Genomic DNA, 20,603 nt, shown 5'->3' with positions numbered 1-20,603 from the left:
AATGTTCTGTTTACCTTATTCTATGTTATCAAAGGAAGTGAAACATATATGTTTTGTCGTAAAAAAAAAAAATGAATTGAAAAAATAACAGGTCTTACACCCGTCAATAGAGTGGACCAGCCAGCCCCTACATATTCTTGTAAAATCAGAGGACGTACATCGTTTCAGAAAACATTCAGAAATTTAGATTGAGTGTATGCAAGAAATGGTCGAATGATATTTTGATAACCCATCTTTCTTTCTTCTTCAAGATTAAGTAAATCGCAAAGTAATATGTAAATTACTTAATTGCAACTTACTTTGTGTGAATAATGAGGACTAAGGAAAACACATGCTGAAATTACCTTGGGGATGATTTCGTGGCATCGCATGATTCAATGGATTAAACTTAACCAAAATAAAGAATGTTTCATAGTTTCGGTCATTAGTTTAGTCATGACATATATAACTTCCCATCCAAGAGCCGTCATTTATAATTCAGTTAAATTTAACCAACGGAAAGAACATCAATTATTCTTTAGTAATTCCTAATTTAAAAGAAACAAATGACATGAAGATTTTTGCACAATTGCGTATGATGCAATGACATCTCCACAATATTTCCTTCGCTCGAGTTTTGATTTAAAAAAAAAAACATTTTTTATCTAAAATACTAAAATACAGCCATCAATATGCACAATAGCTTTCAAAACATCAGATTACAATCCGAAAGGGATAAACAGGTATATATATATATATATATGTGTGTGTGTGTGTGTGTGTGTGTGTGTGTGTGTGACAGAGAAAGACAGAGAGAGAGAGAAAAAAAGAATCTGTCTGTAAGTCATGTATTTTTATCTGATTAGTGAGAAAATCTGATTGAAAATATGATAGCACAACAAGCGAAGCTAATCTGTCACTGGTATAGGTAAAAACCTGACCCAGGTAATCTTGTTCAGTAATTTCCTTAGACACGTTCCTAGTCTTCTACGGTTTCGAGCAAAGTTGCATCGAACACCTGAAATATCTTCATTGCGTCTTCTCATGTATTTGATTTTTGCGACATGCACTGTACATACATCTTTCTCTCCCTCTCTCTCTCTCTCTCTTTCTCTTTCTCTTTCTGTCTCTCTGTCTCTGTGGTATTTAAAGTAACCTGATCATGGATAAAAGGTATGTCCGGTGTTAAACAGCACTGAAAACCAAACACAATATTTTTATTCGTAACGCGATCTGAGATTGGGTACATGATGCGTAGTTAAGACCGTCGGTAATAGCTATGCACTGCAATTCATTTTACATAAGCAAATATCACCAGTGATTATATAGGCCTACATTTACGGTATCAGGAAGGAAAACTCATCATCTAAAAGTGCTAAGTACTCTTCGGTAATATGAAGACGTGGTATCAATTGCTGAAAGCTCTCATTTACAAACTGTGGGGAAGAGGGTAAGAAAGAACTAAATTCGTGAGAACAATTGACCGCGTAAATCTTTGTTCTGACTGTTTAAGTGTTTTACGTAGGCTTATGCAAGGCATGCGAAACGCATACAATCGTAGATTCTACGAGAAGTTATTACAGCATCACAATTTTAGTTATTTCTACATCATTTGATCATTTAACTGTGTTGTGAAAATTTGAATGAAAATCTTTAATTTCAGGTCAAGTACCTCAACGAAATATATAAACGCGTGTCTTAATGGGACATGACGTGAAAGCCTATGTGTTTCAACAATACTAATTGTTGTAGTTCAGCTTTGATAACGTGGACATAACTAAAAATTAGACATGTCATATTCCAGTGGAGATTACTTGTGCAGATGATTTTTGAAACGATACTTCGGCAATGAAATGGCTAAATACTTGCATATTGTGTATTATGTATCGATAGATGTGTATAATAGTTGGAATGAATGTTATGGCTTCAATCCCTTTATGATTTCTGTGAGTTAGGGCCAGTCAAATCAGGAGGTCACCTCCCTGGTCAAATTGATGTAATATGTCTGTATGTAAACATACGTATGACATATATATATATATATATATATATATATATATATAATATATATATATATATAATGTACATATATTATAGGCCCTATATATATATATAATATACGCAAGATCAACATAACCCCCCCCCCCAAAAAAAAAAAAATGTTGACAAAACTATATATATCTCATCATACGTAGTATATATACTATCATTACGTTCATACATGATCAGTACAAAGCACGTGGTGTAATGTTTATTTGGTTTCCATGTTTCTTTTTTTTCTACAAAAATCTGGTATGGATTATCATGTGTCCTTCGCATTTTATCTATATCCCAATAAGCAACTTAAACTGTGGTAGATTTCCGTGGGAATCTTCCATTTATCAAGCATATAAACACATCGGTCGAATCAGCGAGGAAAGAAGAAGAAGAATCATAAAATGAGTTTTGTCCCTTTGACCATGTTGACACAAACATCACGCGGCACGCTTTCTAATTTCGATTAACACACAATATAGCATACACATCAGACCCTCAGGAAGGTATGACGCTATAGTATAAGTACATAGGTCAGGGAATGAGGGTAATGGTAATTAAGGTGAATGCTAAATAGGGGTGCGTTTATAGAATACTTTGGAGTAGAAATGAGCATTGAGTTGGAGAAAGAAATTCATACTGCTTTAGGGGGCGCTGTGGCATAGTTGATAAGACTCCCGACTCCCGATCGGAGGACCCGAGTTCGATTCCCGCCCAGTGCTTACGTCCTTGGACAAAATGTTTTTACCCACAATGTCCCTCTCGACCCAGGTGTATAAATGGGTACCTGGCAACGCTGGAGTAATAATAATGGCAGGGCCCTCTGGTAGAGCAGTGACAACACTGAAGAGGCTACCCTGGATAAATAAGACATTGTTATTATTATCATTATTATTATTATCATTATTATTATTATTATTATTATTATTACAGAAAACAAAAAAGGTTTGCGATAGTAGTTATCGATTTCCTTCAAAAATATCATTATATCAAACATATCGAAAAGGCAGGTACAACAAAACCCAACATGTGGACATTTATGTTAAGATTCCAATTGATATTTTGTGGTATGCAGCTTGAATAACTTAACTTGGGAACGGTTTGTGCGGCGGACTGATATGAAAGATTTTTCCGCGTTAATAAAATGACGCACACTCTCTCATCTTAGAGGAGACACAACCCGTGGTGACATCCTCATGAGCTGTTCTATATCGGCAAAAGAATGTTGAGGGCGGTTTACTCCGCGGATTGATATGTAATATGGAACTTATATAAAATCCTCTTTAATCCAGTTCACAGGGCGTATACCTTCGTCACAGCCTTTCCTATCGTCTGTAATAGAAAGTTGATGAGATACACGTCTGCATTTTGGAGTCTGCCTATCAGGTAGTTCGTATTCAGGTTATAAATCTTAAACATTATAACATCAAATCCTCTTGTGGTTGTTACATGATGTTGTGATAAACTTGGCTTTTTTTATACTCTTCTATTTCGTGAAGGATGCTGTAGACGTTATGGATCGATATGGTCAGCATCGATTGATTGGCATATTGTTTCACTTGTCAATTTAGCAAACATTCTCTCTTCCCCTCTCTTTCAGGGCTGTAAGAAGCAAGATGGAAAGCCGAACATTTCTGATTCTTGGCTATCTACAACTTCTCATACAAGTTGATGGTAAGTGTTTTTTATAGTGCCATGATAGTATACAACACATTCTCCAACAGCATTAACAACAGTTGTCACAATCTAGAGTATGTAAAGTACTAACAGAATATACAGCAGTAAATGATTACGTGAAAAATTGTCAGAATATGCACAAATGATAATTATGTATAGTCATTATCTGAACCATGCTTTATTTTTTCAGGTTCCACGACGATACGAATGGAAGTTTCGACCCCTCTCCGCGCCAACCGCCAGACAACGGCTGTCTGCACGGCTACAAGCGTCGATGCTTCCATTGATATGACGTGGTACTTGGACGGGGTCCAAATTACAAATGGCGTGGATACCACATTTGAAGAAAATGGCTATATCCAAATAACAGAGATAACGGACAATAACAAAACATTCTCTTTAAAGAATGTAGACTGTGTGATTTGATCGTTCATGTGAGTTACATTCAGGATTGTGGAACCTCAAACCAAATGTTTTCATAAAGTTGCTTAAAATTCCTCAAAAAGTACTACAATATCTGGCATTATTTCGTTCTTTTTGATGTCAAGGAACATACGTGCTCTGATGTCGGAGGAGGCAGCACCCCATGTTAATGAAACATAACCCCGTCCAACTTGTCCAAACCATGATCTATCGACAATAAAGCTTCAATACTTGATGATATACTCCCTATACTATAAATGAGAAACTTTATAGGAACGTCAAGTGTGACTGTGCACTACCATGTATGTCTGAACCATCGTAGTTATACGAGAAGTGCTTCCTTTGTCAAACATTGAAATTTCGAAGACGGAAGTCACCCTTATATCCAGTGGAGCGTCAATCATTTCGACAGGCATTTTCTCTGTGAATGCCTAGCTTGAACTTCGAGCAATTTTGTAAAGATGTTCTCTATTTTGTATTAATTTGGGTGGTTTCAGGATGCGAAATGTATATCTGATACTTTTACAGTATGAGATGGAAAAAGTCAGAGACATGATATCTTTTAAAAGTAGTAATTCGTGACGAAACGACAAAGAAGTCAGCGGATATGCTATCTTTTGGATGTAACAACGTCGCCTAGAAAACAGCCTTTCGAAAGATACTTGTCATATTAAGCGGGCTTTACATATTCAAGGTTAGCTGCTCTTTGAAAAACATTTCGTCGGCATAAAGCACAGTACATACCTAGGAATGCCCAATATATTTCTAATTCATGCTTCTATTTTCTTCCCCTTTTTCGCTAACAAACGCGTATAATGGTTGTCAGCATAAAACCCATTATAATCATGTTGTCAATGAGGGCTCGCTAACGTTGAAGGAATACTGCTTGATACGATAATTGACAGACGGATATGATTCGCTACTCGTGTCTGACAATGACATGGATATTCAACGATTTAGGCTAGATAAACGCCCTAAACCATCAAATACTTTTGTCAACACAGGGCAAATGTCTGAAAACGCCATAAATCATCACCACCATCTCTACGATAATCTGCAAATGTGTTTTTAATGTCCGAAAAACCAACGCAATCTTTTAAAGAGCGAGCAGACTGCTGTGCCTGTTCAACGTACGTTCTAACGGGTATTAATAGCATGATCGGAAAAAATTGAATATGGCTGCAATGCTCCAAATCATTGTCCATTGTGCCAAGAAGTTATCCAATAATAAAATCTTAAAATCAATATAATGGTGAACACAATGTTTTATGCATTATTGTTAGATTTACATTGGTTACAACAGCTGAATTTTCTTCCTGACAAAGTGCATTAGCTTATGCACACTGATGTCCACGTATAATGAAACTCAATAAATCATGCCTTTGTATCTTGTCTTATCTTTATTGTTGCAATTATCAAATCCTTAAAGACAAAAAAACTCTTGTAATAGTTCCATCAAAAGCGCTATTGCCAGTATTACACCGACAACTGTCGATACTGTCCTAGATTTCAGCCATTAATACTATTAATTCTTAATCAGTGTCCATCATCTCAAGTTTAATCAAAATTGCAATTTCGGTAGTGTGTGATTACACATAATTCTTAACATGCATATTTTGTGATATGGTGGTCATGACGTTTCCAATTTGGTTCACTCGGTTGCTTCCGTTTTCGTCCATTTGTGAATATCAGTCGGTTTATTCTGACTTTACTCGGACAATTAATTACCCCTCACTATGTAGGACAGAAGACACAAAGTGAGCGCAAGTCATCGGACGTGCTATTATTATGAACGCTGTGATAGGTCGTGCCAAGGCGGAAAACGTAAGTATACTGTATCATTTGGAAAGATGCCAGTAACTAAATGAAAACCTATTGGTTTAGTTTTTTTTTTTAGGTTTCTGCGGAAAGATGCAAGCAATTGCTTCTTTAGGTTCCACCAAAACATGATGAACTGCCTTTACAACAAAAGCTGTAATGAACCCTTTGGCTGTGGCTCTTCAACTTTTCTACATGTTACCAGTGGTTAGACGTAGGACTATTGGCTATTAAAGATGAATTCATTTCCCAAAAAAAGGAAATTGATTGCAATTACGTCTATTGAATAAAAAAATAAGTCATAGAATTAATTGAGTGTACCTATACTTAGTTTTCTTTATGGGTGAAATTGATGTTACATGTTATGTAAACATCATCATATGATAATGGCATAAGAACCATAAAAATGGTTTCATGGAGTTTGACCACAAGCGACATTGACAATGTTATGTTGCACTTGTGTCGAGAGGCACTGCCATTTCTCTTGAATTTCATCAACTTTCCCCATTTAATTCTAATAGTGAATTATGTCAGAATGTACAAACTCAGTGACTATTTGAATATTTAATATCAGCTCTATGAATAAGAATTTTGAGGATTTAATGTTACTATAGGAAGATTTACTTGAATGTAAATTCCATTCAATTGGCGTGTCTGAAGTGTGGAAAGTTACATCCCCGAACCTCTTTTCTGTTGTTGTTGTTGTTGTTGTTGTTGAGGGTTTTAGATTGGAGGTAAACTGTCGCAATGGCAGTATGTGAGGTGGTGGTACAGGTCTATATTTCATTCTTCATGAGAATATAAGGTACTACATGGAGATGTAAAGTATGCTGAATCACTATGGGTTGAGATTATTATCGACAAATTTTCTATCATTGTAATAGTTCTTTACAGAAAGCCGAGTACTGATATTGAACAGTTTTAAAGTAGTTTGTTATCTGCCATGGAGAAATTATGAGGTTAATGTATATCGATAGGTGACTTTAGTATTGATATTAATGCTAGCGATAACATTCAGGAAACATTTCTACCAGCACGTTGTTGTGTTGATTTGTCCCAGGTCATTAGTACAGATACAAGAATCAATGATCTTCACACATTGGTTCAATACAAGTGCAGTTATACACTGATGACACGTCTTTATATTGAAGTGCCAAAAACGCTGCGTCACTGAAACCCATAAATGTAATATCAGGGTGGCTTATTTCCAATAAACTCGATTTCAATAAACAAGTTCGATATAAAGAAATGTGAATTTATTGTTATGGGATCTAAGCATAGAATCTAGAATGTTATCTCCTAATATGACTGTTGTTCTAAATGATGAAAATATACCCAGAGTTCGTTTATCACGCATGTTTATGTAAATATCTTGGTATGATTTTAGACCAGAATTTGGACTGGAGTCTACATACATGTAGATCATATTATAAAGGCTGTACGCAAAAGTGGTCTGTATCTGTTGAAGCAAATTCGCAGTTTTATTTCGCAAAAACAAGCAGTTATTTCTATAACCGCATATGAAATAACGAGAGAAGCAGTTACTCAGTATGATGTATGAGATATCTAATTCTCCACTCCTACATATCTCTTAGATATATTTTATGTTATTAATGTGCAGTATAATATCAGAGGTTCTCGCCGAATTATTTTTCTTTACCAAAAGCTCGGACTAATGTTATGCATAAACGTTTATCTTATTTTTTATCACCTTTTCTAAACAGATTTTTGTCAAACAAACTTTGAATTCCCCATAAATTTCAATGACCTTTTATATTTCATAAGTAGTTTGTCATTATCTTGCACAAAAAAAAAATCGTCTCGACGTGCCATCATCAACCAATACAGGACTCGTCCTTTAAGGTTCGGAACATGATACCAAAGTACCTGAAGGAATTCTGAATCTTCAGCAATTCAGCAATTCTGAATCTTTTAAATCACACCTGCAAAAAATAGATTGTAGATTAGGAAATTTTTAGCATATGTGTATGAATAATTGTATATTTATCATGTATATCATGTATATGCGAATGTATCTAGTGGAGATATATATGATGTAATATTATTTGTTATTTTACTCTTTACCTTGTACTTAAATAAAGCGATATATATATATATATATATATATATATATATATCAGTTTTTGTACTTGCCAAACGAAACTTATCACTTATAATAGATATATACATTTTTTTCTTTTGTATTCATAATGTTCCACTTTCGCCAATGTTATTTTTTAAATCTTTTTTTAATTCCTTTTACTTGTACTTTGTTATTACAACCTCGTGCTAATGATAATTCTATGTACGATTTTTTTTTCTTTTTTACATTTCCTTATGTTGTATACATATATCTCCTGTTTTGATGTACTGTATGTAATTTGTTTTTATCCTTTTTTACCTTTAAGTTGTAAATTGTTATGAATTTTATGCACGGACCGACTGAAAAACAGCTAGTACTGAACGGGTCTTTCGTGTTGAAATAAATAGATAAGGACATGTGTCAAAGTATTCTGGTGGCTCATAGAGTTCTCATGTGTTAGAGAGCACAAATTTAAAACATTTGTTTAATCTATTTAATTGGCAAGAAGGATTAAGATGCATTAAATCATGTCACTTGTATTCAAGTGTTTTCTAAGTCTTTTATATGAACTCCTTTCACAATGTGTTGCTTCAACTCACAAAGAGCAATTTTCCGAGCTTAGTCAACATTCCATTTTCAACATGATTGTAAACATGATGATACAAAATGCTCCCCCTTTCGGACTTAAAATTTAATCTGCATCTGACAGTGTCTATACATCTCTTCAATGTCACTGCAAGGGATTACTGACACTTACTGTGTCTGTTTTTTTTTTTTTTTTTTTTTTGTCACGTCGGCACCTTACCAGTGAGACTTGTAGGAGGCTCTGGAGATCACGAGGGTCGAGTTGAGATCTTGTGTAACGGTGTTTGGGGCACATTGACCGACGACGATTGGGACATACGTGACGCACGTGTAGTGTGCAGACAGCTGGGGTTCGAATCCGCAGAGAGATTCTTTGGGAGGGCTCATTTTGGACAAGGGACGGGCAAAATCTGGCTGGACGGACCGTGGTGTTCTGGTTATGAGAGTTTCTTGGGAGATTGCTTCCACAGGGCGTGGGGGTGCAAGCATGGTTCACCAGATGATAGTCATGGCGAGGACGTGGGCGTGAGGTGTAGTGGACGTCGGGGTAAGCATTGTTATTTACTGCTGTGAGAAATGTTGTAAAAGTCATCATGCTGATCTTCCGTCATGAAACTGCGCAAAAAAATGGGGCCAATACAGTGAGAAAAAGATAATACATTATACTTCTGTGACAGAAAAGAGCAATGCGATTGATATGCCATTTCAATGCCGCTTATAGTTCACAATATACTGATGTCTTGTATAGTGAAACCTGCATACTTAAGATCATCATGTAAGGCCGAAGTACCTTGCACATTGGCGGGGGAGGGAACATACCGAATGTTCCACCCGAAGGGTTTGAAATGCTATTGAGGGAGGTTATAAGTCCCGAGACGAAATCGAGGGACTTACAGCCTCCCGAAATAGCATTTCAAACCCCGAGGGTGGAACGTTTGGTACATTTTCCCGACAACAAAAGTCATCATCTGTTATATTACTAGTATATGGGTTAGTCAAATACGTCAACGTCAACCACCAGCAGCACAACGCACTCGATCGCTCGCTCGTTGATCGCGCAGAGCCAAATGCACTGTCAGCTGACTGTGCGCGCGCGGTCCTATGCCTTCTGTCATTTGTTACGCGTGAAAATGTTTTCCCATGGGGGAACATTTCAAGAATGTTCGCCCATAGGCGAACATAACGAATGTACCTCTATCACGTGACTGTGTTTAGCCAATCACTAACTGGTATTTGACTAACCCATTTGATATAATCCTATGTAACCTTCTAAAATGTATTCAATATGCCCAGGGCCTTTGTACATCGTTAGCACTTTGCTTTTTCTTTTGATATCGTTAAATCATATAAATTTGTCTATTTTCCTTGATATATACCAGGGGATCTAAATTTTACAAGCACTGCTTCTTAGCAGTCTCCTCCACATTTATAATAATAGTACTTTAACAAATGTCACTGTATGTTGTATGTATACAATGTCCACAAAGTGGAATATGAATAATTTGATTTGATTTGATATGGTTTGATCTGATTTGATTTCATATCATTTCATTAACACATTTATGCATTGATTATTGCGATGGGACAAGTAAACGCTGGACAGCACTTTCAAGATAGATTTCGAATAAGTGTTCAATTTCATAATACAGATATGTATAAGCAAGAGTGATTTTACCCATTATTTTTATAATCGAAATTGACTCGTGATTTTTATCATCGGTCGGGTTCATTTCCAGAGTCTAACTAAGCAATATGTTGCGTGTAATCATAATTATCGCCCCCTGCAGTAAGAGGAAAAACACTCAGTCCCTCGGATAGAACATAAAATGGAAGTCCAGTGTGTGAGAGTCACAGCTCATGGACGTAAACAATCCTGCTCAATTCATTCATCGTAAATAACAGGGTGCATAACACGATAAAGTGACTCGCCTCACATCCAACTGGACCCATGCAAGGAAGACCAGCTCGTGCAGCTGAATATGGGCTATAGAGCCATCAGATAGAAAACGACACAAACAAAGGAATACGCAAATGCGCATATGCTACATTAGTTGATTAAAATGATTAAGAAGATTTTACAAGACGATATTTCGATGTATGAATGTATTTGATGTTAATGAATGCTCCTAATTCAATAAAAAATATGACAAAACAATGAAATTGTCAAATCCAAACCTAAAAACATATCCAAGGCTCTCGACATTACCGGTTGCCCGATGGTCTGCGGCCCCCAGAAGTAGATGTTTGGCCACCATTACTGAAGAAATTAATGTATTGGTGGCCCGATCGGGCTACCAAGACATTTTTTATGTGTACTTTTCGTCCAAAAAAAAAAAAAGAGGAAAAAATAATTTGCAACTTAGTTACTGTATGCATTTCAGTTAGAGGCCGCGACAAATTAAGGTAAAGTGGTTTTTTTTTTTTCACGGCTTAAGTTTACTCCCAAATTTTATCTAACTGCAAACACCCGTAGGTATACCTTTAATCATTTCTTGAATGTACTGTGCCACTGAAACATAAAAATCATATTTATGCTTCGCATGGCTCGACACTAACTTATTTGTTTGGTGGCCCATCGGGCCACCAAAATCCTAAATTTCAAATTTTTGGTGGCCCGAGAGAAAAATTTGGTGTCCCGAAAAAAACCCAATAAAAAACATTAAAAGTCCTTTTTTTTAATGAGTCAAATATTTAAGATTTATGATAGTAAGAATTAGAAGTTGGACAGATCTACTCATAAATAAACTTCAACAAACTTGCAACACTCACTCTCAGGCATTCATTCAGTCCTTTTCATCCATCCTTTGAACAAATGTAACTGCTAATTTCCGGCGCAAAAAGTTACGAATTTATTGACATACTTTTCAAAAAACTTTGGTGGCCCGAGGTGGGCCACCAAATTTGCCCTTTTTTTAAATTTGGTGGCCCGATTTTCATTTTTGGTGGCCCCGGACCACCGGGCCACCGTTAGTGTCGAGCCCTGACTTCGGTGTGTAATTCAAATTGTAGGAGTTATTAAACTTACTCATAGTATCGGAATCCCTCTTTCACACCTGATGATGATTCATATCAATTTTAATGTTTTCTAAAATTAATCTATTTTGTTATTTTTCTTTAGCACTCCCTAAGATGGTTACACAATCATCGTGGTTTATAGATTATTATATGTTTGATTTTCTTTTCTTTGTGTCCAGCCATTAAATTTCGTTCTGGCAAACATGAAAAAAGTAAATGTCAAACCTTACTATATGCAGTTATATCATCAATACTAACTTCATCCCTCATTTTTCATACTTCAAATTTGAATAGCTGTCATTTCATTGTAAAAAACATCATTGTACTGATTAACAACAAAAGACTTAAAAAGTCGCAGCAAGGCTTGCATGTTGCTGACTTGTTTATTTCGTGTCCTTCACTGTCTTTTCTGTCCCCTTACTTTCCAACCTCAGTTCACAATAACAACGACAGGGTGGCAACGTATACTGACTATCAGGCCAAGAAATATAACATTCGCAGCGTTTTGACGTTTTCACCCAACTCTGATATGAACGGGAAACTTCTCCAGTGCAATGTCTATGGAAACCAGGCGGCACACGACTTGGACGTGCAGTGTGAGTTTTGCTATCCACTCTTACAATTTAATGATAAGTTGCTTATGACGTGAAAGTCAAATTACTTCGCCTGTGCTTCATGCAGTACCACAAATTACATCGCCGTATTACTACTTTACGAGTATGGTTTTCAAAAGATCAAAGAAACCAATAGAACAACACATAACACAAAGAATGAACTGAGGGAAAATATCCTGATTTTGATTTGTACAGACCCACCCAATCAGAGGGCAGTCTCTGTTCACTTTCGGGAGCTTGAAGAATGCACAGCGCTGAAAAGTCTCCTCATCATATGCAACGTCGATGTCAACGACCAGCCCAACCCGTACATCCACACCTACGAGATCGAAGTCGATGAGACTACCTTGTCATCATCCAACAGCTCCGTGGCCCTCCTCGCCCCTCGTCCCAACAAATGCATCGACGTCAGCTGCACAGTTTCGAACGACATCGGATCGTCGACGAGCTCCAGAAACTTTTGCCCTCACGGTAATCATTGAACAGCTAAACTTCTGTTATGACACAAAATGATGATGATGATGATACTGCTATTATTGATTGCTTTTACGTAATTTACACAAACCTGATGATAGTACCGAATGTAGTTTTTACGTTGAACAGAAGGTATAGTAAAACAAACTTAAAAGATTAGGAGCTGCCGAACCCACTCAAATAATAATCTTACTTCGTAAAAAAAAAAACACACACACACACACACACACGCACAAACAAAAACCCTTTCCCCACTCTCGGTTCCAGAGCCAGATTCCTCTTCGCTCAGCGTCCCTTTGTGACTTTTGGCAGATGAAAATCCTAATTTCATCATTCCAATGTACAGATTCACCAGCAGCAGACATCATATCAATACGAGTTGTAGAAAATCGACAGGCGGACTATCCAGGCAACATAACTGTACATTGCCACGTAGATCCTTCTGACCAACCATATCCTCCTATAGAGGAATATGAGGTCCAGACTGAGGAAACTGCTCATCGGGCTTCACGTAACCAGTCTTCAGTCATAATATCTCCACTCCCAAATAAATGCATTAATATCACATGCATTGGTAGAAACCAGTACGGAATGACGTCATCAAATTCATCTTACTGTCCAGGAGGTATGTATCGAAAGGTTTATGTTTAGATTATGCAGTCCTAGATGCAGTTCTCCAGATCTTTATGATTTCTCTTGATACAAAGTGTCAGCTTTCTTTTCCTTGTGTTTTTTTCTTTGTTTCTCCTTCTTTGACTAGTCTTTTTAAAGAAAAACATGAATCCCATATCTGTGGTCAGACAAATATATTTTTATGTTTCTTTTTTTTTTTCAAAGATGCCTATATATTCATATCTCTCATATTAGTATGTCATAAAAAATAATACTGACATTGATAGCTTGACTGGAATATGATATTATTGTCTTTGAATACATTCAATAACAACTCCCAGCAAGCTTCCAAAGTTGTGAGGTTATGGATTTTTGTTGAAATAGGAGATACCAATGTTTAATGTTAATTCTTCATTTTCAGCCCATCCTGCAGAAGATATCATAACCATACAATACACGGAGGAACCAGAAGAAAACAACAACAACAACCTGACGATCACTTGCCATATCGATCCTGTCCATCAATCACCGATACCTATTGACTCCTACACAATCGAGATTGATGACGTCGTTTTGTCGTCTTCAGATGCACCCTACGCCGTGTTTACGTCACGTTCGGATAGGTGTATCAACGTGGTGTGTACGGGGAGAAACGCCCTAGGTGCGACGACTTCTTCCGATATATATTGCCAAGGAGGTATTAACGTGTGGGAAATAGATATGACTTAAGTCAGATATGAATACCGTACATTGATACATATTTCTATGAATGAATTTGGAAAGAATTCTTTAAGACGAAGATGAATCAAAGGACATCAATTGTCACTAAGACAGATCCGTTCTCGGTTACAGTCTTGTATCATTGTTTCTTTTAATAGAAAGGATATATTAACCACGTTTAGCATTGTTTAGCTAACTTGTAAAGATTTATTGCGTTTTAACAACGTGAACACATTGTGAATAATCAGTTCGTTCACTGTGTGAATCATCACTACACATGGTGAACAGAGCGTTACTATGTGAATACTCTGTGAAAAACTACACCACAATCTGAAATCATCTTCACATTGTTAAATTTCGAGTGTTTTCACATAACCGACAATGTGAATACATTGTGAACACACTGTGAGACACTGTGTTCTTTCCGGTAGGGATATTACTGAATATAATGCTTGTGCATGATACATTCCTGTAATTTTTTATGTTTGTGTTGTCTCTTTTTAATTCTTGGCCATCAGTATGTCTTTTCTTTTTACTTTACAAACTTGACAGGTGATGTTCTAGATATTGAGTTTGAGGAGCTGGTAGGGGAAGATTATCGGAACTTGCTCTCGATTTCCTGTAACGTTGAAGATCGGTATCAGCCCACCCCACCAATCAACACCTTTCTCATCACAGCAAGTGGTAGAATACTTCCATCGTCAAACTCGTCATCTGTGACCCTTGACCCTCGTCCTGAGACTTGCACCAGGGTGACTTGTACAGGTCAAAACGACTTCGGATCAACCACAAAATCAAGGACATTCTGCCCTACAGGTACAAGTGCACCTCCGTTATAACGAAGTTCTGTGCACCGGTAGTTTTCTTTCGTTATATCGATATTTCGTTAAAGCCGAACAGTAAAATATATAAGGATATATAGACGGTAATTTTGGAGCCTAAATCTTTATTTCGCTGTAACCAGAATTTCGTTATAACCGTGTTCGTTGTAACGGGTTTGCACTGTAAAACAGTCATAGAAACAATTGACGCCGTCTACAGGGAAAAAGATACCAGTGTTCGAATAATGCTAAACAAACTCATTATCTGTGTAACCTATGTCGTGAGCAATTTTTTGAAATGCTAATTAAAGTAATCCAAATCAAATGAAAAAAAAACCACACACAAACATTATTCTAATGGATACTATGCCCTGTCTCGCTGTAACTGCGTCCCGCAAGTAGTCAATTTTGTTAATGATTTCGAACTCCAGTAGATATCTGTCTCTCAAAGAGATTAGACATCTTTTGTCACCTGATGGGTCAGATGTATCTTAACAAGAAATATGTTGCTCAACCAAGAAAGAACACTTGAAAAACCTATTGCGAAAATGTACACATTTACCAGCGCATATCTATTGTAGAATATTCATTGTGACACAAAACTGTGATTTAACAGAGGTTTTTCCTGTTCCCGGAAGTACATCGACTGAACGCGCATAATATAGTGACATTATATATATATATATATATATATATATATATATATATATATATATATATTGTAGTTGCTCCGCGTATTGGCAGTACTAGAAATATCAATAATAATGTCACAACAGAGGAATGCATTAAATGCCAATCTTGATTTTAATGAATAGGATTATTCATTAAAATCATTAAAATCAAGATTGGCATTTAATGCATTCCTCTGTTGTGACATTATTATTGCTATATATATATATATATATGATACAATTTTCTGTTTAATGCATGTGTATGTAGATGTATATAACACATTATGGAAGTCATTGTCTACTTTTGAATTGCTTATGACGATCCACTTCTAATTCATATAAATTTATATTACAAAAATGACTAGTCCAATCTATTAAAAAAAAGACATTTATACGTATGTGTGTAAACGATGTATATGCATTTTGTGAATAAATCAAAAATCAAATCCGTCTGCATCTGAAATTTTTGAATGGCTTTAAGACTTGAAATTTGAACAGGAGATAAGGTAACACAAGGAAACGTATTCTTACCCATTACAATCATATAATATTACTGTCAGATGCACGTCTTGATGTCTGCGTCTTAATCAGGTAACTTTATGAAGGCTTTTTATATTTTCTAACACCCTATATGTAGCCTTTGTTTTCAGAGCCTTTATACTTTCTAACATCGTATATGTAGCTTTTGTTTTCAGAGTATTATGTTGAAAAAGATTATTTTGCAAGTTCAATAATGAATTGCCACAGAACGAAACGGTTACTTGCACGAAAATTGAAATTGTTCTAACCACCAAATTTTCTTACTCTCGTCACTCCGAGCAGTTATAGCAGATATCAATCCTTGGCAGCATTCGAAAGGATTCATCCAAGAACCATCGACAACCGGCGCCCTTATCGTCGTCGTTCTCGTCCTGTCGATGGCAGCTTGCTTTGCCGTCTTCATGAAGAAGAAACACTACTCAACTGACATGATGAACTAGGCACTTTCATCACGAGATGAGGAAAATGATATAAGAGGTTCTTTACGGGGAATGTCAGATTTTAATATCGTTGATAATTATTCGGAATACAACTTGTGATATAGCAGTGATCTGTATTTTTGTTTTAATAATCGGAAATCAAATCTTACCTGTTTTAAACAGGACAGACACAAGTTTTGAGCACAGATCTCAATTATTGTTGCTTGTGCCAAGCAAAATATGAGTGTTTTGTTGAAAGAGAGAAACGTTAACGTTTTCTACTTGAGAATTAGCTTTAGTTAGATTTTATAACCAATTTAGATATATTGTTGATATTTGAAATGAAACACAGGGAACCGTTTTATTTCCTTTTAAAAATGTGTGATGTGAGGTGGAATCGTCATTACGATGATTCTGATATATACTCATGCGTCTCTTTGTACACACATTATAAATTTATTGAGAGCTTGAAACTCGCACACAATAAACTTTTCTTTGTAAAAGAGAGTGAGGACTGTTTCATGTTTTCCATGATTTATTTGATGAAATTGCGTTTGGTTGTTTTTTAACTATTTGACTTGAATCAAAAGTTACGTTATGTTATGTGATTGCATCACACATAAATACCTTTCCAGAGAATAGAGGGTTGAAATGTTTGTTCCTACCATGTTTGCTTAACGTATTTAGAAAAATTATTAATATAAACAAAAGACAAGAATATGTTGGTTTCCTATATTACTTGGTACATATTGCATATATCATATGAAATTACCAACTATTTTCACCTCCCTTCTGAATCTTTGACGAGCATTAAGTATGATATCTCTGGGTGAAAAAGGCCAAATTGGACAGTCATTAGTTCTAGTATCTTTATTGATATACTTCTTTATTTTTTATGTAATATCAAAGTTACGTATTTTATTTATTCGTACATTTTCGTACATAATTACTCTTACATGTCATAGCAGACATTTGCTTGACATTTTGGATCTGTTTGCGAATTGGTTGGTCTATCCAATCTAGAATGGGTTTGGGCATCTCATCTAATGTATAAATTAAAACTTACAGGTTAAATAGGAATATCCTTTACTTTTTCATTCTGGGATCACGAAATGAATTCAGATTTTAAGCACCTTCACAACCGTTTGAGATTCAGCATGTCCAGAATGTTATACCTAGAAGGCATCGTGCATGCATATTGTGGAAACTCTAATGATGCTAAGGATGCAGTGCAGTGTCATTTCTATTCTATCGTTGTCTTGTATTGTAATTTAGAGTTGTAATCTCGTGGTTCTGGTTTCAGCAACGTGAGCATCCATGTTTGTTTTCTCCATGGTCGACATTACCGGCAAACTACAGAATAGATGTATTTACAGTCTGCTTAATGTTTGGAAACTCGTTTCTGTGTTCATTGATACCAGGTGTCTACTGTGTCTCAGATTTTTGGTGGAGCGGGATGTACACTACAAATGGAGAATACCTATGAATATATATATATATATATATATATATATATATATATATATATATATTCACAACAGTAGGTCAATATAAACTCCGTTGAAGACGTAAATTTGACGAATTTGACCTTGTGCGCTATTTGTCTATGTGCGCCCTTGTGCGCTTTTTGTGTTTGTGCGCATCTTGTTATGGACGCGCTACCATCACAGTGACGACGCATCTTTTATTTTGATCTGCTTCAAAATAAAGTGTCAAATGTATTGACTTGACAAAGCCCTATGGGCGAAAATTCGTCAAATTTACGTCTTCAACGGAGTTTATATTGACCTACTGTTGTGAATCTATACTTTCTTATGACTCCGAGCAGAAACTATTATTTGCTGTTATTTATATATATATATATATGTATATATAGGAAAGATGACGAAGTATAGTGGTAATGCAGTACAGTCCAACAGTGCTATTTATTCAGACCAAATTTTCGACGAATACATTCGTCTTCCTCAGGGTCGACAATGACAATTCTGAAAGCAAACAAGATAACTCTATTCTATCACTGTTGGACTGAAATGCATTACCACTCTACTTCGTCATCTTTTCTGTATTGGTACCAACACGCGGACTACAAGTATCATACATATATATATATATATATATATATATATATATATATGTAAATATATATATATATGTATATATACATACATATATGTATATATATATATATATATATATATGAAGAGCTTATTTGCAAAAGGGGCTAGATCAATTTTTGATGAAAATTGAGTTATTAGCATCACTGCACAGAATTCCGTTTCAGTCAGTTACAGTGAAAATTTCAACTGCAGACAACCATTTGAATAGAAATTATTGCAAAATTAGATTTAGATTTTCCATACACTTGTGTACAAATTCTCACAAACAAACCAATTTTTCTCCAAAGTACTAAACATGGATCTAGCCCCTTGTGCAAAGACTCTTCATACACGTTATTTCCAGCCATAAGGGAAATGCGGAATAAATGATAGTTTGGGGAAATTTTGATTAAAAGCATGAAAATACTTTTAAAAATGCCAATATTGTTTTTTTTTCGGACGTAATTCCCCCTATGGACGCTTTTATACTTTATATATATATATATATATATATATATATATAACAACAAACAAACTGAAAACGAAACGTTGTCACAGTAACAGAGGGAGTCACTCCTCCCGTTCTTTATTGGTTTGAAACTATTGTTTTCATGATAAGGATATTCATCGCAAAAAAGATGTACACGAAGCCAAAGTAAAATTGTGAAGCATTTTTAGCCTTCTGAAAATTTCGAAATTTCTTTTGCTGAAACTTAAAAATGATGTGGCATGTACGACATCCGTGGGGGAGTAATCTTCCCTTGTAAAAATGTTATTAGAGTAATTTACAGCAATCTATCATCAATCCTCTTACCATGCTAAACGAATTATGACAGACGAAGATACAAGTTGAAAGAACCTAGAAACACACTAGCAAACCAGAAGATAGCACTGTGGAATGAAAAAAAAAAAAATCAACGAAAAAAACAATCAAGAAGAAGGAAGTCAAGTGGCGGATTTTGTAATACGTCTCACACCTGTCAATTAAGCAGACCAGCCGAGCCCCGAGATATTCTTTAAAAATCAGGGAACTACATGGTTTCGGAGAAGATTCAGAAATATGAATGGGGTGTATACAAGGCATGATTTAATGATTTTTGATAATCCATCTTTATTTGTACAGCACGAATAAGAGCATTTGAAAGTTTGAAAATTTTAAAATCACTTGATGAAGCACTTACCTTGTTTAAATAATATGACTAATAATGTCGAGGAAAAATAAAACACACGTAGATTTTTTAAAGGGGGCGATTTCGTAGTACAATTGGAAAATAGCTGCTTTAAACTTGCAAAAAAAAAGAGTAAAGAATATTTTATGATTTTCGGCAATAATTTATTTTTTACTAATATGATTTCCATTTCAAAAAGCCGTCGTTTACATTTCAGGTCTACTAAATCTATGGGAAGTACTTCAATCATTTTTTTTTACTAATTCTTAACGTGGAAGAAAGAAATTATCTGAAAATTTTCATTTATCTTTTACAATCTTCACATTTTTTTACGCTTGTTTTGTTTTCTGTCTAGAATACTGAATGGAGTTTCTCTCTAATTCTAACCGAAAATTTCTCCTGGCATCAACATGCACAAAATCTTTCAAAACATCAAAATTAGTTATATGATGAAAAGGAATAAATATTTGAGAGAGGGAGAGAGAGAGGAAATATCTCTTAATTTCTGATTTTGTGACATAATCTTATTGATCTCTGATTAGAAAACAAGTGAAGACGATCTGTCAATGGTAAATAGATCGAAACTGACTTCACATCCCAAACCTGAGCCAGATAATCTTGTTCAGTAATTTGTTTAGACACGTTTCTATCCCTGTACAATTTCGAACAAAGTTTCGTTGAACAGTGGAATTGAGTATATGAATATAAGGACGACCCAAGTCCATGGAAGATCATTTCGAGTAAACTTTAAAAAACTTCATATCTTTTATGTTTTTCCAAAAATTTTCTATTTAACTGTGATGGGAAGGCAACATTGTATATACAAATTAGAACATATATTATCATGACAATT

General features: G+C 35.5%; 1 protein-coding gene and 1 long non-coding RNA gene across 2 annotated transcripts; both read left to right on the top strand.

The window, feature by feature from the left end:
• The first annotated feature begins 3,316 nt into the window (after positions 1–3,316).
• LOC139714617 (uncharacterized) lies at positions 3,317–4,050 on the top strand. Its single transcript, XR_011709729.1, has 3 exons — positions 3,317–3,399; positions 3,614–3,687; positions 3,881–4,050. It is a non-coding gene; the product is annotated as an uncharacterized lncRNA (long non-coding RNA).
• A 4,603-nt stretch (positions 4,051–8,653) lies between these two features.
• LOC139714230 (uncharacterized) lies at positions 8,654–16,506 on the top strand. Its single transcript, XM_071625949.1, has 7 exons — positions 8,654–9,146; positions 12,049–12,210; positions 12,424–12,699; positions 13,049–13,327; positions 13,736–14,011; positions 14,587–14,850; positions 16,349–16,506. Exons 2-7 carry the CDS (start codon positions 12,144–12,146, stop codon positions 16,504–16,506), a joined length of 1,320 nt encoding a protein of 439 aa, XP_071482050.1. The 5' UTR covers positions 8,654–9,146; positions 12,049–12,143.
• The last annotated feature ends 4,097 nt before the right edge of the window (positions 16,507–20,603 follow it).

This window comes from Diadema antillarum, unplaced genomic scaffold (assembly GCF_040938485.1).
Source record: "Diadema antillarum isolate AM-2024a unplaced genomic scaffold, OU_Dant_1.0 scf00000045, whole genome shotgun sequence".
Taxonomy (NCBI): Eukaryota; Metazoa; Echinodermata; class Echinoidea; order Diadematoida; family Diadematidae; genus Diadema; species Diadema antillarum.
Note: the sequence above shows the minus strand (reverse complement) of the source record. Positions and strands in the feature narration are given on the sequence as shown.

Bases quoted from the DNA above. Each gene is read 5' to 3' on its own strand.
- LOC139714230 (XM_071625949.1), top strand. From the start codon at position 12,144: ATGAACGGGAAACTTCTCCAGTGCAATGTCTATGGAAACCAGGCGGCA. The intron at 12,211-12,423 runs GTGAGTTTTGCT...TGATTTGTACAG, and splicing joins ACACGACTTGGACGTGCAGT to ACCCACCCAATCAGAGGGCA. The intron at 12,700-13,048 runs GTAATCATTGAA...TCCAATGTACAG, and splicing joins CAGAAACTTTTGCCCTCACG to ATTCACCAGCAGCAGACATC.